This window comes from Oratosquilla oratoria, chromosome 7, assembly GCF_046742065.1.
Source record: "Oratosquilla oratoria isolate Oo_2021 chromosome 7, ASM4674206v1, whole genome shotgun sequence".
NCBI classification, from domain to species: domain Eukaryota; kingdom Metazoa; phylum Arthropoda; class Malacostraca; order Stomatopoda; family Squillidae; genus Oratosquilla; species Oratosquilla oratoria.
This window is the reverse complement of record NC_134783.1, coordinates 81,039,272-81,066,756: the sequence shown is the minus strand read 5'-3', so window position 1 is coordinate 81,066,756 and position 27,485 is coordinate 81,039,272. Positions and strand designations below refer to the sequence as shown.

Genomic DNA, 27,485 nt, shown 5'->3' with positions numbered 1-27,485 from the left:
CAATATGGGAGACCAAGTGCCAGCCATCACCAGATCCCAGGCCAAGAAAGCATGAGAGGAAGATGAACGAGGTGATGATAACCTGAACCTGCTTTTTGGCACAGACATTACAGAGTGATCTGAACAAAGTCTCAGAGTGCAAGAGATGGGAGGTAGAATTCAACATCAAGAAGTGTAGTATAATTGAATTTGGAAAAAGCAAGAAGAGAATATCAGGACAGTATAAAATTGATGGAAAAGAAGTAAAGAAAGTAAATTCTGAAAGAGACCTAGGAGTAATCATCACCAAAGACATGTCGCCAGATAAACATATGAATAAAATAGTCGGAAAAACGTACAATTTGTTGAGATCAATAAAAGTGGCCTTTAAATACCTGGATAAGGAAATGATTAAGAAAATATTACAAACACTGACAAGGCCAAAACTGGAATATGCAGTGCTGATATGGTCGCCCAGTACAAAAAAGAATATAAGAAAATTAGAAAGAATACAAAGAGCAACGACAAAGATGGTCCCAACACTTTCAAACCTGACATATGAACAAAGACTGGCCGAACTGGAATTGCCAACCCTGGAACAAAGAAGAGAATGAGGGGACCTACCATCTACAGAATTATGAAAGGAAAAGAATGCCCTGATAGAGAGGACTTACTAAAATGGGACAGAGGAAAAACAAGAGGACATGCAATGAAACTCAAAAAGAATAACTACAGAAGAGACCTGAAAAAGAACAGCTTCCCACACAGAGTGATAGATATATAGAACAAATTGGATGAAAAAATAGTGTGTGCAAACACAATACAAGAATTTAAGAACAAACTTGATCTTACGAGATACAAAAACAGGTCACCACAAGCATAACTCCCCTTCCCGAATAATACAACTAGGTAAATACTGCAGACGAGGTCCTGAAGGAGTCTTGAAAGGAAATTGGTGAGGAAGAGAAGCAGGTAGCAGCAGAAGATGTAGGAGAAGACCAGTGAGGTGATGTTCAAACAGAAGAAGTGATCCCTCAGAAAAACATAAACAGAGAACTCATCAAATTACAGCAGGAGGACCTGGAGCTGGAGGACGTGTGCCAATCAGCTGAGGAGGGGAAGGAGCAGAAAGACAGGAAGACCAAGTTCATCATGGAAGGTGGCGTACTTCTAAAAAGGTACAAAGGCCCAAAAAAAGATTGTGAGGCTAGCTCACAAGACTTTGTGCACCCACTTTGAAATCACAAAGACTAGACAATTAATCTTGATGCATTTCTTCTGGTTGTCAGATAATGTCAGGAAAGTGATTGGGCGATGCATTATGTGTCAAGTGACTGGGAAGCCATGTGACACACCCAGGAAGGCACCCATGTGTCAAGGTCCTGTTATTGAGGAACCTTTCAGCAGGGTTGTAGTTGGTTGTATTGGACCTCTTCCAAAAACTAGATCTGGGAAGTCCTTTCTTCTCACTACTATACAATTCCACACGGTATGCTGAAGCAATACCCCTTCCAAACATAAAGGTCAGAACAATCACCAAGGCCTTCATGTCTTATTTTAGTAAGATGGGTATGTCTCGGGAGGGACAAAGTGATAGAGGCACTAACTTTTTAAATAGGATATTCAAAGGGGCCCTGGAAGGCTTCAATATAAAGCATGTGATTGCATCAACATATCACCTCCAAAGTTAAGGGAGTCTTGAGAGGTTCCATGGAACTTTAAAACACATGATCAAAGTATTTCTGTTGGAGTTTGAGAAAGATTGGGATGAAGACATAGACTTGCTGTTATATGCCACTAGAATAACTGTACATGAGGGACTAGGATTTTCACCTTTTTACTTGATATTTGGTAGAACCCCATGAGAACCCTCTGCATCCTCATATGATGTTGTTGTTGTTGTCGTTCCCTAGACTGTCTGTCCGAGCAGTCCCGTCTCCCCAAGGAATGCCACAGCCGAAACTGGGTTTTCCCACAAATCCTTTATTTACCTAGTTTACCTAGTTGTATTTTGCGGGAAGGGGAGCGATGCTCGTGATGTCCCGCCTTTCCATCTTGCAGTGTCACGTTTGTTTTTCCACTCATGAATGGTTTTTGCGCATACTATTCCATTGTCCAGTTTGTTCCAAGTGTCCAAAACTCTATGAGGAAAACTGTTTTTCTTCAGTTTTCTTCTATAGCTATGTTTTTTTATTTTCTTTCCATGTCCTCTTGTGTTTCTTTTGTCCCAGTTAAGTAAGCTCTCACTATCGAGTACCTCTGTGCCTTTCATGATTCTGTAGATGGTCAATAGGTCACCTCTCTCTCTTCTTTGCTCCAGTGTCGGTAACTCCAGTTTAGCCAATCTCTCTTCGTATGATAGGTTTGCAAGTGCAGGTGCCATTTTTGTAGCTGCTCTTTGGATTCTTTCTATTTTCTTTATATTCTTTTTGGTACTGGGGGACCACAATGTCGCTGCATACTCTAATCTAGGCCTTATCAATGTAACCAATATTTTTTTCATCATGTCTTCGTCCAAGTATGTAAACGCCACTTTTATTGATCTTAGCAAGTTGTAAGTCTCCCCGACAATTTTGTTAATCTGTATATCATAGGACAAGTCGTTCGTGATAATTACTCCCAAATCTTTTTCGGATCCTACTTTCTTTACTTCTTTGGTTCCAATTGTATATTTTCCTGATATTCTGTTTTTGCTTTTTCCAAACTCCATTATGCTACACTTCTTAGTATTAAAGTCCACTTCCCATTTCTGACTCCAGTTCCATACCCTATTTAGGTCTTCTTGCAGTGCTTCACAGTCCTCATCAGTTTCTATTTTCCTTAGCAGTTTGGCGTCATCGGCAAAGAAGCTCATGTAGCAGTTCACGTCCTCATCCATGTCATTCATATAGATAGCAAACATTATTGGTGCCAGCACAGATCCTTGCGGTACTCCACTGATCACCTCTTTCCAGTCTGAATATTTTTCTCTGAGCACTACTCTCATCTTTCTACCAGTCAGAAAGTCCTCTATCCATTTTAGTAGGTTTCCCTGTATTCCTCCTATGTGTTCCAGTTTTTTTAGTAGTTTTCTGTGTGGTACTTTGTCAAAGGCTTTTTGCAAGTCTAGGAATGCACAATCAGCCCATCCATTTCTTTCTTGCACTATGTCTATTAGTCTTGAGTAAAAGCATATTAAGTTTGTGGAGCATGATCTTCCTTGTCTGAATCCGAATTGTCTTGGGTTTAATATGTCATTGTCTTCCAGATGTTTTACCCATCTACTTTTGATAATTCTTTCACAAATTTTGGCAATGGTGCTTGTTAGTGATACTGGCCTATAGTTGGTGGGTTCTTCTTTGTTTCCTCCTTTGTGTATTGGTACAATGTTAGCGTTTTTCCAGTCCTTGGGTATCTTTCCTTCTTTGAGTGAGCTGTTTATTAAGATGTGTATTTTGTCTGTTAGTTCTTCCTTGCACTCCTTTAGAATCCAATTTGCAATACCGTCCGGGCCATGTGATTTTCTGACATCCAGCCTTGATAAATGTTCTGATATTTCCTTTAGTGATGCTGTAAACTCATTCATGAGGGGAGATTTCTTGTTTTTGTCTATGTCACAATTTGGTATTTTCTCTCTGGTGAAAACAGATTTAAAGTGATTGTTCATGACTTCGGCCATCTCTAAATCTTCTGTGTATTCTATGTTTCCTTGGCATAGTTTCACCAATTCCTGTTTGTTTTTAAGTTTACCATTCACATACCGATAGAATAGTTTGGGTTGCTCTTTGCATTTGTCTATAATATCCTTCTCATGGTTCCTTTTCTCCTCTCTTCTCACATTAACATACTCATTTCTATAGTTAACATAAATTTGCCATTTGCTTTGTTTTTTGTCTTTTCTCCACTTTTTCCAAGCTTTGTCCCTTCTGTCTTTTGCCTCACTGCATCTTTTGTTGAACCAACATTTAATGTACTCTCTCTCTCGCTTTTGTCTTGGTACATGCCTGTTTACCCCTTCATTGTAGTTTTCCATCAATATATTCCATTTCTCTTCCACTGCTGTTTCTTCCCTGTAAAATATTTCCCAGTTTGCATTCCGGAAGAATGTCTTTAGTTTTGTAAAGTCTGTTTTGTTGTACCTCAGTCTTCCTTTCCTATGCTTTTCGTTCCTCTCTATGTCTATTTCTTCCTTTAGTATAGTTTCGATGAGTACATGGTCACTCTTTCCAATTGGTGTCTCATACTGGACTTTATGCACTATTTCAGGCTCTGTTGTAAATATTAGATCTAGTTTCGATGGCTCTTCATTATTTCTGTACCTTGTGTTTTCACGGACCCATTGGGTCATTGTGTACTCCATGGTCATATCTAGCAGTACATTGCCCCACGAGTCATCTCCTCCTTGCACTGTCATGCTGTCCCAACAAATTTCTTTGCAATTGAAGTCCCCCATAACTACCAGATTACCCTTACCCATTAGTATCTCATTGAGTGATTTTCTTGTGTCATCTAGCATTTTTTTATGTTCGATTTCTTTCCAAGCGCTTGTTTTTGGAGGCACATAAGTCACCACAAACTTTCTACTTTTCATATTCTTGCCTTCGACTTTTATCATGATCAATTCAGCATTACCTTTGCCCTCTGCAATTTTTGTCACCTTTAGGTCTTTCTTGGCCAAGAACATGATTCCCCCTCCCTGTTTCTTGTCCCTGTTTTTTATCCAGTAGTTGTATAAACCTTGTCCGATAACAGTGGATGGTATTTCACCTCTTAGTTTGGTCTCTACAATTCCCATTATGTCTGGTTTTGCTTCTAACAGATAATCATTGAGTTCGTTCAGTCCCGAAATTAGTCCGTCAATGTTGGTATAGGCCACTTTTAATTTTCTTCCTTCTCCCTGGTTTCTTCTTCCCTTGTTTTGTTCGTTTTGAAGCGCCATTGTCTTAATCTCAAGTCTATTACTCTCCACTGGAATTCTTTGCATTCTGTCTCCGATCTTTTCAAGTTTTTTTCCTTTGCTTCTTCTCTTAGTGCCCTTTCTTTTTCTAATTCCTCAGTACTCATTTCTCTTTTTATCCATATCTTATTGTATTTTTCACTCTTTGCCAAGTTACCTACTTTTTCAAATATGTCTTCTACTACCACTTGTGACCTTAGTTTTATCTTTAGAGGTCGATTCCTATCCTTAGTATAGCGACCAATTCTGTAAGTCTCTTCTAAGTCTGTGCCTGAATCACTGTCTCCCCCCTGAATTTCATTAAGGATTTCTACTGCTGTCTCTTTTTCTTCTTTTTCTCTCATGTACCTCGCCAATCCTTGTTTTTCTTTAAGCCCATAAACCACAATACATTTCTTCCTATCTACTGTGTCCCTGACCCAATTTGCTTTTTCGTTAATCACTTGAATGATTGTGTCTTTTGCATTATCTTGCATTTGCTGCTTGACTATTTCTTTGAAAGCAATTTCTTTATTTTCAATATTTTCTTTCCACTTCTTAATTTCCTGGATACTGTCCCCACCTAAGTTTTCTTCGATCTTTTGTGTCAATTCTTGTAATTTGTTGTTCACTTCCTGCTTTAGATTTTCGCTATTGTTATTATCATTAGTTTTCTTCTTTTCATTATCATTCTTCAGTTCATTTATGTCTCTTTTCATTTCTTTAATTTCGTTTGTAAGGTCCAAGTTAGCTTTTCTCAGGTCAGAAATTTCATGGTTAGTCTTAGATAAACAATCAATTAAACCAATGACCTCTTTTCTTAAGTCCATGATTTCATTTTCCCACCGAGTCCTATTTTTGCTCATCTCTCTCTCTATCTCTAATAATCTACTTAAGTTCTTTCTTTCGTACTTACCAAACCCTAAGAAATCATTGTCATAACACGTGCTTTGTTGATTGTTTACATCGCGGTTCAGTGGATTGCCGCCAGATGGCTCTGATTCGCAACTGGCTTTCGAGTCATTTTCATTCATTTTTGCTAATTTCGAGTTAACACAATTAACTAGCACTGCATAGATACCATTTCGGGCACTCACGTTCACTCCCCACCCCTACAGTACAAACCAGGTTTTCCTTTTTCGTCGTAAATCCTCTTCTTCTTGGTCGCGCGACGACAGCGACGACGGTCGGTGTTGCTTCGATATGTGTATGAAGGTAGAGTGTATGTTGTGTTGTTTGCGTGCATGATTGTGTATAATGCACTCTTCCATTATATGTTGTATGGTATGGGGTGAAGTGTTACATCCTGGGCAGCTGTTCACAATGCGGTCATCCAGCCTCTTCTGGTAGCTAAGAAGTGCTGGGTGGTGGCCGCACCGCAGTCTGGCCAGGTGGACTCTGTCCTTTCGTGGGAGAGAGGATTCAGAAGGGTGGATATCAGGGGGTCTGGCATGCAGCAGTGTGTTGTCTTTCAGTGTGTTAATGGAGCGGTGAGTGATATGATTATGAATATGTTTCCGGAGGCTGGTATTTGGTGGTTGTGGAGGAAGAGAAGAGAGTATCTGTGTGTGATACAGGTCTTTGGGTGTTGTTTTAATGTTTCTTGGTGTGTGTGGGTGTTCTGCTATGTAGTGTAGCGGGTGTGATGTGTTTGTGGTGGCTGCAGCAAGTGTTTGTGTGCCTCTCATGTCGAGGTGGTCCTTGACTTTGAGGACTTTTGTTTCATGGTGTAAATGGTCTGTAGGTGTTGTATTTGTGCAGCCTGTAATTGTTTTTAGGGCTTTGTTTTGTATGATTTGAAGGGTGTTGTGGTGTGTCTCACTGAGATTAGGAGCCCATGATGTTATCAGGGAGCTCAGATGATAACTCCCCATACACAAAGCTAGTTAGTATTAACTTCAAGAAGTTACAGAAGATTAGGCAAATAGCAAAAAGAAACATTAAACAGTTGCGATACTTACAAAGGTTATGATAGAAATTTAGTTACGAGGGAATTAAGTGTTGGGGATTATGTATTGATGATATCTCCTTAGAAGACCTCATTGCATCCAAACTATGAGAGACCATTCAGGGTACTTGAGAAAAAGGAGGGAAACAATTACATACGTATACCAAAGGTTTTTTCCCCCTTAAAAGGGGGATACCTGGAATAAATTAGATAAGGAAACAGTGTGTGGAAACATAATTCAAGATTTTAAGAAAAACGTGATGCTGACAAATACAGAGATGGGTCACCACGAGCATAGCTCCCTTCCCATATAATACAACCAGGTAAATACACAAGCAGTATGTATACGCAGATTTTTCGGTAGCACACTACCTGTCCTGTGATAATGCACTAACTGTCTGGCAGTAGTGTGCTCAGCTCTAATTTTGAATAACTCCATGTAATTCTTTTTACCACATTTGCTCAAGAAATGATAGAGATGTAAATATTTTAGAATTACATTTAGTTATGCAAAATTGAGGACTAAGAGTGCAAATAATAAACTATACACATTGCAAAATATATTGTGCACCACAACATCCAATCAGGTTAGGGAACCCATGAAGATTGGAAAAATCTATATAGAAAATCTGGCCCTGATCACTTCACACTGCTCAGAACTGATTCTACTAATAAAGAATCCAAACCATAGGACTAAAGTGCATGATGCCCCATAGGTGCAATCAGTCGATTTGACTTAAAGGCTTGCCCTGGATGCAGATATTGTTTAGTAATAACTATACACTTTATTGTGTTAATTTTTTGTGTTTTTGGCTGCTGTTTTGTTGCTGTGGAACTGGGTGATCATTGTTAGGACATTACCTCAGATACATACATGGGGTATTGGCTGCATGTTATTGTGGCAAAATGGCATGCAGTTGATACTTTAGTGTCTATATGGGGCGCCCCTACGGACAAAGAGCCACACATCATTTTGGCTATGATAGAGGAAAACTCTGTTCATAGAGAAATGATGACACTTTTATACTACGACTGTCCCTCTGTTATGCTGTCCCCCAACCCCTTGTTACTGTCCTGTACAATTTCTCTGAATATTCATTTCCTTTTTCGCCTACCTTCCCTGTAGTGGGGGAAAAGAATACTGCCACCAAGTAATTACACTTGGATCGTAAGAGGCGAGAAGAAAGGGACGGGGATTGGGACTAGGCATCCTTCTCCTTGTAGCCCCACAGGGGACATTCCTAAAAGAAAAAGTAAAGGCATAAGAGGGTCTGGGAGTTTTCTGACCAGCACCCTAAGGTTTGGGTCTTTTAATGTGCGTGGATGTGGTACAGATGAGAGTAAAAGGGAAGAGATAGGTAGTATTTGTGAGAAGAAAGATGGATGTGTTGGCTTTGAAAGCTGAAAGGGAAGGGTGAGTGTAAGTGGGAGGTTATCAGGAGTGAAGAGAGGGCGAGGGAGGGAAGGGGTGGCTATACTAGTAAGTGAAGAGATAGGTAAACGTGTAGTGGAGTGGAAGGAGGTTTCCTCAAGGATAATGTGGATGAAGGAGATGTGGGTTTTTGTAAGTGCATATGGGCCTGGCAGTGAGAAGAGCGTAGAAGAAAGGGAGGCCTTTTGGATAGATTTAAATGAAATCATAGAGGATTTAGGGAGAAATATCAATGTAATAGTACTGGGAGACCTTAATGCTAGGGTAGGAAAGGATCCAATTGATGGAGTGGTTGGGAAATGTGGAGTTCCAGGAAAGAATGGTAGTGGAGAGTTGATGGTGGAAATGTGTCTAGAAAGAGAGTTGATGATAGCAAATACAGTGTTTGAAATCAAGCATAAGTACACATGGGAGAGGGTGGTGGAGAGAAGGGTGGTAGATAGAGCATTAATGGACTATGTGGTGGTAAATAGGATTATGATAGGAAGAGTTAAGGATGTACATGTGCTAAGGGGAGAGGGTGGAGGAATATCAGATCATTTTTTGGTGGAAGGTAAGTTGAGAGTGAAGGATAGATGGAGGAAGAGGAAAGGGACAAAAGGTAGGGAGGTGCTTAGAGTGAACTCTTTAAATGAAAAGGAAAAGGAGAAGAAGTACAAGAAGAAGCTGAAGGAGGAGTGGGAGGGAGTGAAGGATAGAGTAGAGCTAGGTGTGGAGGGGGAATGGGGATGGTTCAAGGAGGGAGTCACAAAGTGTGCAATGATGGTGTGTGGAACAAGAAGGACAGGAGGAAATAGAAGGAAGGGTAGTGAATGGTGGGATGAGGAAACAAAGAAGGTTGTAGAAGAGAAGAAGCGAGCTTTCACAGATTGGTTACAAAATAGGATGAGGGAGTCATATGAGAGGTACAAAGAAAAGAAAAGAGAAGTAAAGCAAAAGGTAAAGGAGGCAAAGAGGAGAGCAGATGTGAAGTGGGGTAAGAGTATGACAGAAAATTTTGAAAGTAATTAAAAGATGTTTTGGAAAGAAATTAAGAGAGGAAGAGGAGGTGAATCAAGTAGAGAAGAAAAGGTAAAAGGTGCAGATGGAGAGATGATAATGGAAGAGAAGGCAGTAAGAGGAAGATGGGCAGAATATTTTAGGGAGTTGCTAAATGTGAAGGAGGATAGGGAGGGAAAGATAGTTGCAGTGGGAAATGCTAAGAAAATGAGAGTGATGAATGAGTTAAATGGAGGAGAAATAAGGAAGGATGAAGTGGAGGCAGTTGTTAAGATGATGAAAGTAGGTAAGGCACCTGGTCTGGATGGGTGCCATGCAGAATGTCTAAAAAAAAAAAGGAGGTACAGTGATGGTGGACTGGCTGGTGAGGTTATTTAATGTTTGTTGGAGAGAGGATAGAGTGCCGGAGGACTGGAGGAGTGCCTGTATAGTTCCACTTTACAAGGGAAAAGGGGACAAGTGTGAATGTAGTAGTTTCAGATGGATTAGCTTGTTAAGTGTAGTTGGGAAGGCTTATGAGAGGATCTTGATTGAGAGGATTAGGAGAGGAACAGTGGATTTAGGACGGGTAAAGGTTGTGTAGATCAGATTTTTGTGGTAAGACAAATATGTGAGAAAACTATAGGAAAGGGGAAGGATGTTTTTTGGGCCTTTATGGACCTGGAAAAGGCTTGCAACAGGGTAGACAGAAAGGCACTGTGGGAGGTGTTGCGGATATACGGGATAGGAGGAAAGCTTCTAGGAGCTGTCAAGAGTTTTTATGAGAGTAGTAGTGCTTGTGTCAAGATTAGACATGGAGAGAGTGAGTGGTTCGAGGTAAAGGTGGGACTTTGTCAAGGATGCATTATGTCGCCCTGGCTGTTCAACTTATACATGGATGGGGTAGTGCGAGAGGTAAATGCAAGGGTAGTGGGTCAGGGATTGGAGATGGTTAAAGAAAATGGAGAAAAGTGGGAGGTGAGCCAGCTGTTGTTTGCAGACGACACTGCACTTGTAGCAGGATCGGAGGAGGGACTGAGGAAGTTGGTGACAGAGTTTGGGAGAGTGTGTGATAGAAGAAAGCTGAAGATAAATGTGGGTAAATGTAAGGTGATGAGATGTACAAGGGGTGAAAGTGGCAGTAGTCTGGAAGTGAGCATTTAGGGAGAGCGACTGGAGGAAGTGGATAGTTTTAGATACTTGGGTGCAAATGTGGCAGGAAAAGGTGGAGTAAAGGTGGAGGTAGAATGTAGATTGAGAGAAGCGAGTAAATGCCTTGGTGGATTAAAAAGTGTAATGATGAATAGACATTTGGGAATGGATGCTAAGAGGAGACTATATGAAGGAGTGATTGTGCCAACAGCACTGTATGGGGCAGAAACATGGAACATAAGAAAGGAAGAGAGAAGGAGTTTGAGTGTTTGAGATGAGGTATCTGGGAAGTATGATGGGGGTTACTAGGCTGGATAGAGTGAGAAATGAGGAGGAGAGGAGGAGAACAGGGGTGGAAAGGGAGTTGGGAGATAGGGTTGATGAAAGAGTATTAGGATGGTTTGGACACATGGAAAGAATGAGTGAAGAAAGACTAGTAAAAGAGGTATGGAAGGCAGATGTGGAGGGAGTGAACATGAAGGGACGTCCTAGGATGAAGTGGATGGATGGGGTGAAGGGGGCTTTGGGGAAGAGGGGAATGTCTGTTGAAGAAGGACGGGAGAGAACAGAAGACAGGGGTGAATGGAGAATGGTTGTATATGGATGATGTTGTGATGCATGAGGTGGAATGGGCGGGGTGATGGGGGGTGAGGTAGTATGTGTGAAAAAATTTTGACGTAGCCTGAAGGGATTTCTCCCCGTCTTCTCCTTTATGCATGGGGGGACGGAGAGGGGGAGTCGCCGATTTAATGAAGCGGCCTTGCTGTGGATGTGCTGTGTCTTGCAACACTGCTTCTGACCCAGGGCAGTGGACAAGGTGCAGGGATGACCAATCATCCAGGAGGTGCTAAGATGAGAGGGAAGGTGGAAGGATGTGGAGTGTATTCAGGGATGGAATGGGTGGGAATGATTTTATGCCTTTTCTTTTTGGCTACCTCCCTTGTAAGGGGGAAAAAGCCTTGGTATATGTATGTGTATGTATGTGTGTGTATATATATATATATATATATATATATATATATATATATATATATATATATAAAATTTATATATATATATATATATATATATATATATATATATATATATATATATATATATAATACAGGGGTAGTCAAGGCAAAGCATACTGTCTGCCATGATTCTATGTGGGAGAAAAACATGAAAAGACAGGGTCCATAGTTCTCTTGTTGTGCCCCATTTAATCATGTATGCAGGGGAATAACCCCCATCATAGGGTGCTTAAGAAAATGAAGAGATGACACCAAATACTTGAACAAAATTAAGCTGTACACTTTTTTTTCTATCACTATCTCAGTTGGACGACGACTGCACAGTGAGTTCCCATACATTGATGCTGAAGTGCGATATGCTTGTCGAGAGTATGCTGCAACTGCTGTTGATATCATTGCAAGAAGACTTCGCTTGGCATTTCTTAATGCCCAGGCTGCTGAAGAAGCACTCACCACCATTGTTTCCATCATGGCAGAAGAACTCAATTGGTCTGAAAAGGAAAAACTGGTTGGTCAATGCTTTAAGAATTTCTATCCTAAAAATCTAAATTGTTGTATGGGGACATCCCATCAGCATGTACCTAATTTGGAGTGGCCAAGACAAAGCACACACCCACATCATATACAGTAAATACATTTAACCACTCCTCCCATCTCAATACCTCTGGGATGAAGGTTCATCCCTGTCCTCAACACACTGATTTGGTCGGAGGTAGTGCTGTGAAGCACAGCTTCTCCACAGTAGGGTTCAGCAGCTAGTGCTGCTTTACTCTTGCTACTTCATATGTCAACTTTCCATCCTCATTCACTCAAGTTGATGAAACATCTTTGTGAAAAGTTAACTAAATTTGATCACTCCACTTCCTCATCACCATTGCTGATGTTTATATTCATGAAATGAAAATAGTGGACACAGTTGAATATTATCACTAAGAGATGCTGCATGGTTACTGTGTTCACTGTTTTAGATTCAAGAGATAACTTCAAAGGTAGTAGAAAGACAACAGAAAACAAGAGGCCATAGCAGTTCACTTTTATAATTACACATATTCCAGAAATTGTTTTTGTATCTTTCTGAACTTGCATCCTGTCAATCATTCTTTATGTGGTAATTATGTCATAGATTTTTATGTGATTTAAGTCAGTTAAAGCAGGAACAAAGAAAAGGATGGCTAAAAATGCAATGCTTATCATGGTTAGAATATATTGAATGGCAGTTTATACAATTCCACATCAGTGTTTAAGGGAGACAGAACCTTTGTTACATATAATTAATATATTTTGCACACTTAATCCCTTTGCTACAGTGACATATTTTATGGATTTTGTTCCAAATAAAGACAGGCAATGTTATGCAAAAAGGCACTAATTGATTGATGCCCCTCCAGGTTAGAGTTTGATTAGTTAACTGAACAAAATTGTCTGTCCTTGTTTTTAGCCAGAAAATTTTTATATGATGTGTCACTATAGGAAAGGTATTAAATAACTAAATGATTAATGATGCAACTGTGACACTGTAATACCATTTACAGCACAACTACAAGTCCGCATTAGAGTTCCTCCAGCAAGACATGGGTCAAAATGTGAACAGAGCTTCACGGGAGAGAAACCCAATCCTCCTGACCAAAGAAGAAATCACTGAATATGTTAAAAGGTTCAACTCGCTAGATACTGACAAAAAGGGTTATATTTCTCTCAATGATTTGAGGCGGTCACTTAAGGTATGTCTTCACTTCTTATGGTTTTTTGATCAAAATGTGAAATATAACTTTATACATGACATTTATCAGTGATGAAATATCTTAGAGTTAATTGATGAAGTGTTAGATTCAGTAAATTTTGTTAAGATTTATTGTTGAAGTTCAGTAATATTTACAAGGTTATTGAGTTTATTTCACAGTAGAATAATAGGAAAGATCACTTCAGTTGTCTTGAATAATGTGTGTGAAGAAATAGTTTCAACCAAGCTGACCATAATTCCAGGAGTTTAATATAATTTTGTCTATGCATTCTCTCAGTGCTGGTTTTAGATAGGTTGAGGTCCTAAGCTATATAAAACTTGGAGACCCCATGTTGAAAAGTAAACTTAAAAACACAAAAAATGAGAACTTATGATATTACTTTGATTAGTTACACCTGGTGAGAGGAAGTAGTTTGTGGTAAAGGTGGAGCTGCTTCAGGGCTGTGTCAAATTACCATGTGTATTTACCTAACAAGTATACAGGAAAGGAGCAACACTTACTGGGTCCCATCTCCTATTCTTTCATTTTCTAACATACTTAGACTCAAATTCATGTATGGTTCCAACTTAATCTATATCTTTGATTTCCAATTATCTTATTTAGATTTGAATGTATGCATTGTTTGATCTTGGGCTACATCACCTTCTAAGCTATTATATTTATACATCTATATGGAAAATGTATTTCTTCACATCATTTTGACATGTGGTTTTCCTTAATTTACTTCCATGACCTCTTAAAGCCCTTCATCTTTAATTAGGAGATCTCTTCTATCAATGCAATCTATCCCCTTTAGTGACCTGAACACTGTAATTATGTCACCTCGTTCTCTATGGTCTTTCAAAGTTGATAGACCCAGTACTTTTAATCTTTCCTCACATGGTTTATCTGCCAGGCTGGAGACCAGCTTGGTTGCTGCCCTTTGTATTCTCTCAATCTTGCTTATGTCCTTCGCTCTGTGTGGGGACCATGCTGCTGATGCATATTGCAGTAGTCCATGTCTCTCCCACGATCCTGCTGATATGTCTCTCAGGTGACAGGTTGTCTTTTATCAACACTCCCAAGTCTTTCTCCTATTTTGCTTTTGTAATGTGTTCATTTTCCAAGGAATAGTTTAAGAATGGCCTTTTGATGCTGTTGCCTATTTCCTGTACTATGCATTTTTTGGTATTGATCTTCATTTCCCATTTTTGGCTCCAAGCAAAAATAGTGTCTAGATCTTTTTGCAATATTCTACCTTCCTCCTCATTTTACACTCTTTTCAATGATTTTTGTATCATCTGCAAACATGTTGCCATAGCTTGTTGTTCCCTCCATTAATGTCATTAATATAGACAAGACAAATTATTAGTGCAAGCACTGAACCTTGTGGAACCCCGCTCATTGCTGTTCTCCAAGTTGACATCTTGTCCTTTACTACTGTCCTCATGTATCTTTCCTTCAAAAAGTCTCTAATCCATTCTAGTAGTTTGCTTCTCGGTCCTCCAACATGCTCCAATATCCACAATCCTTTTGCATAATTTTACTATTTTGCTTGTTAGTAATACTGGCCTATAATTTAGGGGTGTTTCCTTGTTTCCATCCTTGTAAATTGGAACCTTGTTTGCCCTTTTCCAGTCAAGTGGCACAATGCCTTCTTTCAATGAACATGTAACAAGACTGTGGATCTTGTCTGCTAGTTTTTCCGTACATTCTTTAAGTATCCAGTATGAGATCCCATCAGGTCCTGAGGCTTTTGTCGCATCCAGTGACCCCAGGAGATTGAGACCTTCCCTCACACCTCCACACCTCTTTTACTAATCTTTCTTCACTCATTCTTTTCATGTGTCCAAACCATCCCAATACTATTTCATCAAATATATCTCACGACTCCCTTTCCACCCTGTTCTCCCCCTCCATATTTCTCACTCTCTAACCTAGTAACCCCTATCATACTTCTCAGGCACCTCATCTCAAACACATTCAAACTCCTCTCTTATGTTCTATGTTTCTACCCCATACAGTGCTGTCGGGACAATCACTCCTTCATACAATCTCCTCTTAGCATCCATTCCCAAATGTCTATTTCTCATTACACTTTAATCCCCCAAGGCATTTACTCACTTCTCTCAATCTACATTCTACCTCCACCTACACTCCTCCCTTTCCTGCCACATTTGCACCCAAGTATCTAAAACTATCCACTTCCTCCAGTCTCTCTCCCTTAATGCTCACTTCCAGTCTGCTGCCACTTTCACCCCTTGTGCATCTCATCACCTTACTTTTACCCACATTCCTCTTCAACTTCCTTCTTTCACACACTCTCCCAAACTCTGTCACCAGCTTCCTCAATCCCTCTGATCCTGCTACAAGCACAGTGTCATCCGCAAACAACAACTGGCTTACCTCCCACTTTTCTCCATTTTCTTTAACCATCTACAATCCCTGATCCACCACCCTTGCATTTACCTCTCACACCACCCCATCCATGTATAAATTGAACACCCAGGGCGACATAACACATCCTTGATGAAGTCCCACCTTTACCTCAAACCACTCACTCTCTCCATTTCCAATCTTGACACATGCTCTACTACTCTCATAAAAACTCTTGACAGCTCCTAAAAGCTTTCCTCCTATCCTGTATATCTGCAAAACCTCCCACAGTGCCTTACTGTCTACCCTGTCATAAGTGGTCATTAAAGTTTAACTCTGAATGAGTTCAAGACAACCCAGTTCGTTTTGGTGGTGGCTGTTCAGTTGGACATCTTCGCTGCTTCTTCAAGAGTCTTGTAATTTTGTGATTTGATATGTATGATATTTGCTTGCATTGATGATCGACTGGATTCTATCTCCTCGTGCATTGGTCAAAACTTGGTTTTTATCCTCACTGTAGCGGCCTATTAGTTTGAAGTAGCACTGCAGAAGTCATATTAAAGAACATTTACCACCAGTACCCTGTGTGAACAAAATGTAATTTAAGTATACCTAAAAATAAGCAGAAATCACAGAAATGTTAACTACCTACTTTGTGAGATTTTAAGATAAAAGACTACCAACTAGTTTCCAGTAGAATGGATAATCTTGGAACTACTTTTATACTGAATATGAACAACTCAAAAACGTTTTGGGGTTACACTTTATTTTTCATTAAAATTTGTTTCCTTGACCTTGAAAACCCTAGATTTTGATGTATCATATTATAAAATAGCCCAAAAAATAAAGAAATTAGAGACTTTTGGAGTTACACAGCAGCCATCTTGGATGCCATGTTGAATTTCTCAAAATGCTCAAGGATGCCAGCTGGGCATCATTCAGTCCATGACATGATTGGAAAAGGCATTTATGCCAGCTTATTTGCTGGTGATACCAAGATGAAAAGAGTGAAAAGTGAAGAGGATTGTAAGTTTTTGCAGGAAAAAATGATTGAAGAATGGAGTCAGGAATCATTTTTGAAAAAATAAAGAAAAGAAAGAAAGAAAAAAAAACAGCCATGGACCAGTAATTATTCACTTATATACATGATGAATAATTTGGTTAATGAATGGGGCTTTAGATCAGATTGTGTTAGAATGTAGGGACCCTATGCAACGATGACTGAATCCTCATGAAATGATTTTTATGGTAGTCAACAGACACTATACACAGATAAGGAGAACATAATTAGGAGTAATGGAGATCACTCATCAACTATCACTTTAATCACCAGTTTGATGTTTTGATGTTCTTACTATTTTGCATCACTGCTAGCATTTCAGAATATTCTTCTAGAGTAGTATATTTGTTAGTAGTTAAAAAACTGTCTACAATTTGTTTCGTATGCTTTATAACTAATACTTTTCAGATTTCTTTTAATGTAGAGTATTCATAATTCAGTCTTGTACTCTTGGATAACCCGTCATCCAGGAGGAGCCAAGATAAGAGAGAGGGAAGGGGTGGATGGGAGTGGAGTATGTGGGGATGGAATGGGTGGGAGTGGTTTTTATGCCTTTGTTTTTTGGCTACCTCCCCTGTAAGGGGGGAAAAGCCTTTGGTATATGTATGTATTATCTATGTACTCTTTCCTGTTACATGTTAATAATTAGGATCATCAGTTGTTGTCAGTATAATGTTCACTGATACATACACTAATACAAAAGTTCTCAGTTATTTTTCAAATTATATAGATTTGTTTCCATAATTACTATAGTAGTATTTTACAGGAAGGGAGCTATGCTCATAGTGACCTGTCTTTGTATCTTTCAGTGATATGAGTGTTTATACAAGGTACAGTCTTGGTTTACCATCTATTGCCTTAGAGATGTGTCAGTAATGGCTAACTAAATCATGTATTATTTAACAATAAGAGTTAATCTTATGCAGAATGAAGGAGAGAGGGTTAGTCTAGATACTCTTCATGTGATGTTAAATGAAGTGGATGTCCACAAGAATGGCCAGCTTGAATTCTCCGATTATATACAGGTACAGAAAAGAGCCTGGAAAAAAATCTGATTTTAGTTCTTGGATACGTTATTTTAACAAGGCACGGATTTCATTTACAATCTAGCTTTATGGGACATTGGGTTTGTTTAAAAGCATTATAACTTTGGTTGCTTTTTTCTCTTTTAAACATCCTGTCTTTTACAGCATAGATATGGGTGCACATTAAAAGGGAATTTGGGAATAGGAAAATTTTATTACCTTGAAAGTTCAAATGTCTTTGTTTCTTAATTCAGAATTTAAGCTTATTAGTATGGATGAGCATCACTTACCTGAAATTTTGAAATACAAGGAGTTAAAAAATTGTAAACTTTTTTTGAGCACAGGTACAGTCATAAGTGAGTTTAAAACTAGGTATGATAGATGGAGCAGAGGTTTGTAATTTAAAGGAGGTAGAAAGGAAGTCTAAATGTGTGTGAAATAGTGTTTGAGAAATATGATAGGTGTTAAAAGGTGTTAAAAAAAATGGTTGAAGTGAGGAATGTGGAGGTAAAGTAGAGAATAGGGGTAGAAAGAAAGCTGTCAGATATAGTAAGATGCATCAAAAAGAGTAGAGATGGTTTGGGTGCATAGAAAGAATGAATGAGGACAGACCAGAAAAATGTGTATGGAAAGTGGAAGCAGATGGAGAAATTTTCAGAGGATGACAAAAAATGAGATGGATAGATAGGGTAAAAAAAGCCTTGAATGTACTAGAAATATGTGTGGATCAGGGAAGACACAGCTATCAATCAGTCAATCAATCCACCCCTGTTCTCTAGCAGAAGAATCCACAAAAACAAAAGGAGTATAGAGGGAGACTGTGAATGGATGAAAGAATGATTTGGGCCAAAGGGATGTTCGAACCTGCTCTGTCATCAATTTTGAGCGGATGAAAATGGGGCATTGCTTCTGACCCATCCAGTGCGCAGGAGATAGGGAATGCATCAAAACACAATGAAGTATGAAACAAATAATATGAATCTTTGGATACCAAGGTATTATGAAACATTCTTGAACTTTCAAAACTTTTGGTAGTAAATGAAATAGTATTGCTTTACATAGTTCCTATTTCAGCTGATTGGTGCTAGGCATCTGCACTTAGTGATAGCTTACTAACATCTGTCCTAGATTGTGGTTCAGCTTGGATTAATAAATGTGGTAGTGAATGGTTTTGGTTAATTATTTTTTCAGGCCAGGGGTAATGATGTCCACGGTGAACACCTTCATGAAATCCTCCGTGAAATTGACCTGAATCTCAATGGGCAGGTGGAAATGGATGAATACCTGCAGGTGACTTCTTGCTTAAATAATAATGCTCAAACTGCATTTTATTTGTCACCTAAGGAGTTTGGCTAGAAATGATGGCATCACACCTTTAGAAACCTATGTGGCCTACCTTAGCTGTTTAGACTTCTTCTAAAGCATCTCCTTTCCATTCCCTGTTCACTAATATTAAAAGCTTCATCATCTTTATAAGTTGTATTAGTCAAGCTTTTATTCTTAGTAAGGCAATTTTTCACACCTAGTGTACCACTTGTTCACCTCCTAGGCTATGTATTTTGTGACTTTAGTAATCCATCCCAGATCTGAAATATAAGGACATTAAATGCAGATTAATTTTTCTATACATATTTGGGGGAAAATGTAACTAATATGTCAACAAATATTGTAGTTGACCATGAGCAATCAAGGATATGTAGTAGCAACCTGATTACCCTCCCATCTTTGAGTCCGTTATATGCAGCCTAAAGGAAACTGTAAAATTTGTCTTGTCATTTGATTTTGCCTCTTGGTCTGTGATGTTGGTTTCTGATGTGTAGATATTTTTAACATATCTAGAGAAAATGTGACAAATAGGATGTGGCTCTAATGTTGCATGTTTTACTCACCAGTGAGATGTACGGTACATATAATTCCATGCATGTTTATAATTGGTTTTTCTGTATCTTGTGAAAGTAATAGTACACTCTACTACATTATTCAAGACTTAGAATGCATGACCCAGTAGTTTTGCATTTGTTAGCTTAACACATGATTATTCAATACAGAATGCATGATTATTCTTATTCTCTTGTTAATGTAGAATCCCTTTTGAAAATGAGGAGTATACTTTCCCCCTGTTTATATGAATTTTGCAAAGCTGGGCACATTACCACCAGGCAGGTAGTCCATTACCATCAATGCGTTACCATCAATGCATTACAGATTTTAATTTCCTACAGAATGATTTTTATGAAAAAATATATGAAATAGAGAAGTATTTACTTCTTACAAATATTCTTAATAAAATAATACCTAAATTACAACATTAATATTCCCTGTTCTAAAACATAAAATAACTAGAGCTAGACACTTGCGTTACTGCATTAGTAACGCACTACTTGTCCGACAGCAATGTGCCCAGTTCTGTAATTATGTTATATTTTGACAAATGTTTACTATCAAAAGAAGATTTTTAGACTTCATGAATGGGAAAATATCAGTATGTAAACTTTCATAAAGTTGTCACATTTGCCAGAACCAAATATTCACACTGAAAAACAAGGTACTATAATATACCTGTACACAATTTGGTAATTAGGTAAAATACAAATTTATTTGGGTGACATGTAAAACATAGACATAACAGTACAGAAAAAAAAATTACACCTTTATTTCCAATATTTTGGGTACGTACAAGTATGATAACCTTTCTCTATCTACCCCCTACAATGTTTGATATGTATTTCATTATCTGTCCTTGCAAATATATTAAGTAGTGTGCTTAACATACATATACAAAAGAATAAAGGATTTAAAATCAAATTCAAAATAGTACCAGTATATTGGAAACTGCTCATAAGCATGATTTTTTTGTCAGATTTGATGATATTGTAAATACAAAGAACATGAAAATATAATTGCAGAATTAAAGCTTACACTGTGGAGGAAACAAATTAGAACCACATTCTTTAAAGAATAATTAAGTTTAGAACTGTGCATTGAATCTTATTGTTTTCTTGAAGTAAAATATTCAAAACTCAGTCATATTAACCATATTCATATTCAAATATATATTACCATGTACACTCGTATAATGTATGGTTTTACCCCAAATAGATGATGGCTGCAATCAAGTCTGGTTCCATTTCACATTCACGTTTTGCCCAGTTAGCTGAAATGGCTGAAGAGGACGCAAGGATCAAGATTCCTGTAGATCGCAGTGGTGGTGGTGTATGATTGAACTCTTCATCAGTTCAAAATGTAGGTTCAATTCATTGGTTTTGAATTTCCTTCTGCTGTCCAAAACCTGTACTGAATTTATTTTAATATATTTATTTTCTTGTTGATAAATAGGCATTTGGAAATGGATGCAAGGAGGAGATTATATGAAGGGGTGATTGTGCCAACAGTAATGTATAGGGCAGAGCTATGGAATTTAAGAGGGAGAGAGGAAAAGTTTAAATGTGTTTGAGAGGTATTGCAGATATATGGGATAGGAGGAAAGCTTTTAAGAGCAGTCAATTTTTTACAAAAGCAGTAGAGCTTGTGTTAGGATTAGAAATGGAAAGAGTGAGTGGTTTGAGGTGAAGGGGGTACTTCATCAGGAATGTGTTATGTCTCCTTGGCTGTTCAATTTATATATGGATAGGGTGATGTGAGAGGTAAATGCAAGGGTAGTGGGTAGGGGATTGGAGATGGTTAAAGAAAATGGAGAAAAGTGGGAGATAAGCCAGCTGTTGTTTGCTGACAACACTGATAGTAGCAGGATCAGATGAGGGATTGAGGAAGCTAGTGACAGTTTGGGAGAGTGTGCGAAAGAAGGAAACTGAAGATAAATGTGGGTAAAAGTAAGGTGATGAAATGTACAAGGGGAGAAAGTGGCAGCAATCTGGAAGTGAGTATTAAGGGAGAGAGACTGGAGGAAGTGGATAGTTTTAGATACTTGGGTGCAAATGTGGCAGGAAAGGGAGGAGTGGAGGTGGAGGTAGAATATAGATTGAGAGAAGCGAGTAAATGTCTTTGTGGATTAAAAAGTGTAATGAGAAATAGACATTTGGGAATGGATGCTAAGAGGAGATTGTATTTACCTAGTTGTATTATACAGGAAGGGGAGCTATGCTCGTGGTGATCCGTTTTTGTATCTTCATCTAATTTGTTCCATATATGTATCACTCTGTGTGGGAAGCTGTTCTTTTTCAGGTCTTTCCTGTAGTTACCCTTTTTGAGTTTCATTACATGTCTTCTTCTTTTTCCTCTGTCCTGCTTTAATAAGTCCTGTATCAAGGTATTTTTTCTCTATGAACAGAGTTTTCCTTTATCACAGACAAAATGATGTGTGGCTCTAGTCCGTAGGGGCACCCCATATAGACCCTAAAGTATCACTTGCATGCTACTTAGCAGCTTTTAACCCCACAATAACATGCACCCAATACCCCAGACTTGGTATTGAATCTTACATACATACATACTTATACCAAGGCTTTTTCCCCCTTCCAAGGGAGGTAGCCAAAAAGGGAAAGGCATAAAAACACTCCCACCCATTTCATCCCTAAATACACTCCACACCCCTCCCACCCTCCCTCTCATCTGAGCACCTCCTGGATGACGGGTCATCCCTGCACCCTGCCCACCGCCCTGGGTCAGAAGCAGGGCTAAATATTTCACCATTTCTGCACAGTGAGCTGTTACTCCAACTCTGGTTAGCAAGGACTTTGGTGTGGGTGCATTTATGGCCACATCATTACCCATAGATCAGGCTATATATGAGCTGTGAGCTCTCAGCCAGGAGGTTAATTGCTATTGATTATGAGCCCAACACATGATCCAGGTCCATGGTGAATCGTATACTAAAGACCCTTTCCTCATCGTAGAGTGGCAGTCATGGCATACATTCACTTCATATGCATTAAAAGCCATTTAATGAATATAACATAGATACACAATATGTAAAGATGTTTCAGTAGCTCAGCCAACAAGAGTGCCTGTTTGGTAATACAAAACTCAGGTCTAAGAATAGTCCTGATGGGGGGAAATGAAAGAACTGGACTTATTCCACATTTTTATTTCCATATGACATGGGATGATCTGTGATGCACTGAGCAACTCTCATGCACTACCTATGAAAGGGGGAATTAGTAGTATGGAGCACTGGTACACCATAGAAAGTTGTCGTAGCCATCCATAGAACTGCAGCTGTTATTGTTACAATTGTGAAAATATTAAGGGGCATCCACCCTCCACCCAAAGTGTAATGGTGTGCAGTTCTGAAAAATATGTGTATATAGAAAACAAATTTCTATGTTTTTATACTTAAATTATCATATAAGTTAGCAGGGAAAAGACAAATCTTGTTTTTATATTTTTTTCAGAGGCTAAGCATGGGTTTTGAAATAATTTTCTCTTTTTCATCCAGGTTACCGTGTACTAGAGGTCCATGGAAAACTTTGGTGCAGAATATTAGCTTGTCTTTTCAAGGTCAGAACTGAGTTAGGAGTATTGTAAGTAGCACATGGTGTGAATTCAATAAGTAACCTGTTATTGTTGTCACATTTAGAAACAAATTGTATTTAATTTGGAGATGACTGGTGAACAGTAAAAGACATACTGAACATTTGGATTAAATAGTTTTGCCTCCAGGAATTCAACTGTCATAACTCAAATATTGGATATTCTTGATTTAATTATACATACCTTATGGCACTGACCAAGGAGTTTGTGTGAGCAAATGGTTTATCTGTTACATCATAACTAATATTAACAAAGTTATTTTTGAGATTTGATAATATCTATTTATAAAACTAAATGAAATTGGTGAAATCAAAAGGTTATGACAAAAATCATGTAGGTTTTAAAGATATTCAGTGCATTGTCTCAAATGTTGTAAACTGCACAAAAAGTTAGTAATCTTTTTTTCTTAGCTAGATGTTGAAGAGGTAGGGGTGAACATGAGGGAGCAACCAAGGATGAGATGGATGGATGGGGTAAAAGGGGCATTGGGAAAGAGGGGAATGTCTGTTGAGAAAGGAAGGATGGGAGAAGACAGAAGATAGGGGTGGATGGAGAATAATTGTGTATGGATGATGCTGTGATGCATGAAAGGGAGTGGGTGGGGGATGAGGGAGTATATGTGAAAAATAAATTGATGCAGCCCAAAGGGATTTCTCCCTGTCTTCTCTGTTTCTGCATGAAGGGATGGAGAGGGGGGATCGCTGATTTAATGAAGTGGTCTTGCTGTGTCTTGCGACACTGCTTCTGACCCAGGGTAGTGGGTGAGATGCAGAAATGACCTGTCATCCAGGAGGAACCAAGATAAAAGGGAGGGAGGGGGGTGGATAGGAGTGGATGTGGAGATGGAATGGGTGGGAGTGGATTTTATGCCTTTGTTTTTTGGCTACCTCCCTTGTAAGGGGAAAAAAGCCTTTGGTATATGTATGTATGTAGATGTTGAAGAACCAGCTGACCAATATGACAAAGTTGATTATTTGTCTTGAATTTATGTTTTCCCACTGAGTAAAGTAGTGATTGTGATAAAAATTATATCTGTTTTTTACACATACACTTTGTGGTCAGGTGCAATGGTAATTCAGTTTGTGAATGTGTTTTCATTTAATCATGTTTGATGTGGAAATACCTCAGTACAAAAAAGACAGTAAAATCTAATCATAGATATTTATTTGTATTGTAATCATGTTATGTTTGCATTTGATGTCCATGATTGTGTACAACATATGGATCTTCATTTTAAAAAAAATCCTTAATAGATATATACATCCTCTTTCCTGAAAACCACCTCATATAGGGTATCAACTATGTAATTGTATGCACTTAATACTTTTAACTTCTGCTATCCCTTCTTCCTGTTATCTTCCTTAAATTTCTCCTCTATGATTTCATCTCTTTGGTATGATATTGCCTCCAAGAACAGAAGCACTGGTATTGTGAATCTAATATTAAAACATACTTTTCTTGGATACCCATTGCTGTAAGTAAGTTAGACACAAATGTTCTGAAATCAGTAATACAATATTATGGAGGCTTAAAGTGGGACTCTGTTTAGAAGCAGCATAAATTGTTGTAGAGGTAATATATGGAATGCTATTTATAACCAGCATAGATTGTGATCTGTTATATGTATAAAGTTTAGTTTGATTCTGAAGCATGTTGTACATCTGGAATGGTGTATAGTAAATACTGTATTCAGTAGTTATAGGAGAAATGATGTTTATATTGGTTTATCAAAGAGCCAGTTATTGTGTCAACTGTTACAGGCAAAATTCCACCCCATCCCCGAAGGTTTCCACTTTCTTTTGATTTTCATTTTATACTGACCATACAATCCATCACATATCTCATTTTTTATTCATATCACTGACTGTAATATCATCAAGTAGTTTTTTAAAACAGGATTAGCTTTTTCAGTCTGAGTTTCTTTTCTCAGCTGATTAAGAGCACCAGGGCTAGGCCAGAACAAAATATATGAAGGGCATTATTGGTCAAAGGGATTATAGTAATTGAGATAACCGTAACCCATTCAGCTGGGTCTTCCCACGAGTAAAGGAAATTATTGGGTATGTATAGTCCAGAACAGAATCTGTAAATGTAATTATTGGGTCCACATTGCTGGTAATTGTATGTCATTGTGTATACATAGCTGACAGAACCATGCTCCCTTCATTCACTGCATTTTATGCACACTGATGTAATCTACTTGGACTATGGAAAAGTTATTTTACTACATAAGAGCTTGAAACTTGCCTTGGACATTTTCATTCAATATTGATTTTTAAATGGAATTATATGCATAAGAAGTGTTTTTTTCATATCTGCCTCTCTTTTTGAAAAAAGGACAAGTAATAAATTAGAATAAAATATGTTGATGAAATTTCAAACTTCAGTTTAATTGTTGCCTCAAGTTTCACTGACTGGGAACCCACAGCTTCACAACAGCTGGCAGTGGTCCTCAGGTCCTCCCATAGATCTCTCTAGCAAAAAATTTTGGACAAATGTCTATATTGTATTAGTGAGGGATTGTTTATATGTCAATGTCTGAAAGTAATAGGAGGGGAGTAGTCACCCATTGACAACTTTCCTTATGTTTAAAACTGGAGGAAATACAATTAATGAAAAGATATCTTGGGCTCAATCTGAAGACTGAGTATTAACTCCTCAGGGTTGCACTTTGATATGGAAGTGAGGAACTTGACAGAGTTTGAAAACAGGTGGCCGTAAGATGAGTTTCTCTGTAGGACCACCTTGTGCAGGTACCTGTTAACAGTTCCAATTTTAAACTTCTATTCATCTATATACCAAGGGCTTTTTCCCCTTTATCAGGGAGGTAGCCAAGGTCAAAATGCATATACCCACCCCCATCTATTCCACTCACATCCACCACCTTTTCCTCCCCCCTCTTGTTTCGTGCGTGTCCTTTATGTGCGAATTCGCTTAGATGCGATTTGCCCCAACCACATTTCAAACAGTGTGCAAGATGCATAGTTCCACTCCTTGTCAAGAGGCAGCTGCTCCCACTCCCAGTTCAATGTTTACAGCCCTCTCGTGTGTTTACAGTCTCAGCCAGTCCAGCCAGTTTATTTATTCATCAAGATGACCCCAAAATGTCCTTTATCTTCTCCTGGAACAAGCAGCGGCCCTCTAGCCAAGAAAATAAAGTGCAAGTCACTTACTCTGGCTAAGATGGAAATTTTGAACTATCACATGGTCCAGATGGAATTGCGAATTGGATACTGAAAGAATGCATGGAAAAATTAACAGACAAAATATACAATATAATTAAATTCTCACTTAAAGAAGGAAAAAATCCACAAATCTGGAAGAAGGCAAACATTGTACTGACAAGCACAGTAGCAAAAATTTGCGAAAAGGTCGTCAAAAATAGATGGGTTAAACATTTGGAAGAAAAAACTATACTGAATCCAAATCAATTTGGATTCAGACTAGGAAGATCATGTACAACAAACTTGATCTGCTTCTACTCAAGATTGATAGACATAATACAAGAGAGAGATGGTTGAGCAGACTGTGCCTTTCTGGACCTACAAAAGGCATTTGATAAGGTACCACACAATAAACTAATAAGGAAAATAGAATCAATAGGTGGCATCAGAGGAAAATTATTGGAATGGATGAAAGTCTTCCTGACTGGGAGGAAAATGAGAGTAGTAATTAGAGACAAATTCTCAAATTGGGAAGAAATGATAAGTGGTGTCCCGCAGGGATCAGTACTGGCCGCAATCATGTTTGCTATATACATAAATGACATGGACAAAGGAAAAGAGCGTTATATGAATTTCTTTGCAGACGATGCAAAAATACTAAAGAAAGTAAAAACGGAGGAGGATTGCAACTCATTACAACAAGACTTGGACAAGATCTGGAAATGGACTCAAAAGTGGGAAGTGAAATTCAATATCAAGAAATGTAGTATAATGGAATTTGGAAAAAGTAAAAGCAGAATATCAAGAGATTATAAAATTGGTGAAGAAGAGGTAAAAAAAAGTAAACTCTGAAAAAGACCTTGGAGTGATGATCAGCAAAGACATGACACCAGATAAGCATATTAATAAAATAGTCAGAGAAACCTATAATTTATTGGGGTCAATAAAAATGGCATTTGCCTATTTGGACAAGGAAATGATAAAAATAAATTAACTACACTAATAAGACCAAAACTCAAGTATGCAGCAACACTATGGACACCCAGTACCAAAAAAAATGTAAAGAAGATAGAAAGAATACAAAGAGCAACAACAAAACTGGCACCAACTCTTTCCAAAATGACATATGAATAAAGACTGTCCAAATTAGAATTACCAACTCTGGAACAAAGAAGGGAAAGAGGAGACTTACTAACTATCTATAGAATTATGAAGGGAATGGAAATCTTAGA

General features: G+C 38.3%; 1 protein-coding gene across 7 annotated transcripts in view; it reads left to right on the top strand.

Moving 5' to 3' along the window:
* Gpo1 (glycerophosphate oxidase 1) overlaps window positions 1–27,243 on the top strand; it is a 125,461-nt gene extending 98,218 nt beyond the window's left edge. For 4 of the 7 annotated variants that reach the window (XM_076188433.1, XM_076188434.1, XM_076188435.1 and 1 more), the window contains exons 7-12: window positions 11,723–11,925; window positions 12,950–13,138; window positions 17,501–17,599; window positions 18,791–18,889; window positions 20,699–20,842; window positions 22,995–27,243. In XM_076188433.1, the coding sequence (XP_076044548.1) occupies window positions 11,723–11,925; window positions 12,950–13,138; window positions 17,501–17,599; window positions 18,791–18,889; window positions 20,699–20,818 (710 nt within the window). In that variant the 3' untranslated portion in view covers window positions 20,819–20,842; window positions 22,995–27,243. The remainder of the gene's footprint in view (window positions 1–11,722; window positions 11,926–12,949; window positions 13,139–17,500; window positions 17,600–18,790; window positions 18,890–20,698; window positions 20,843–22,994) is intronic. The other 3 variants (XM_076188437.1, XM_076188438.1, XM_076188439.1) reach the window with 3 other exon arrangements.
* The last annotated feature ends 242 nt before the right edge of the window (window positions 27,244–27,485 follow it).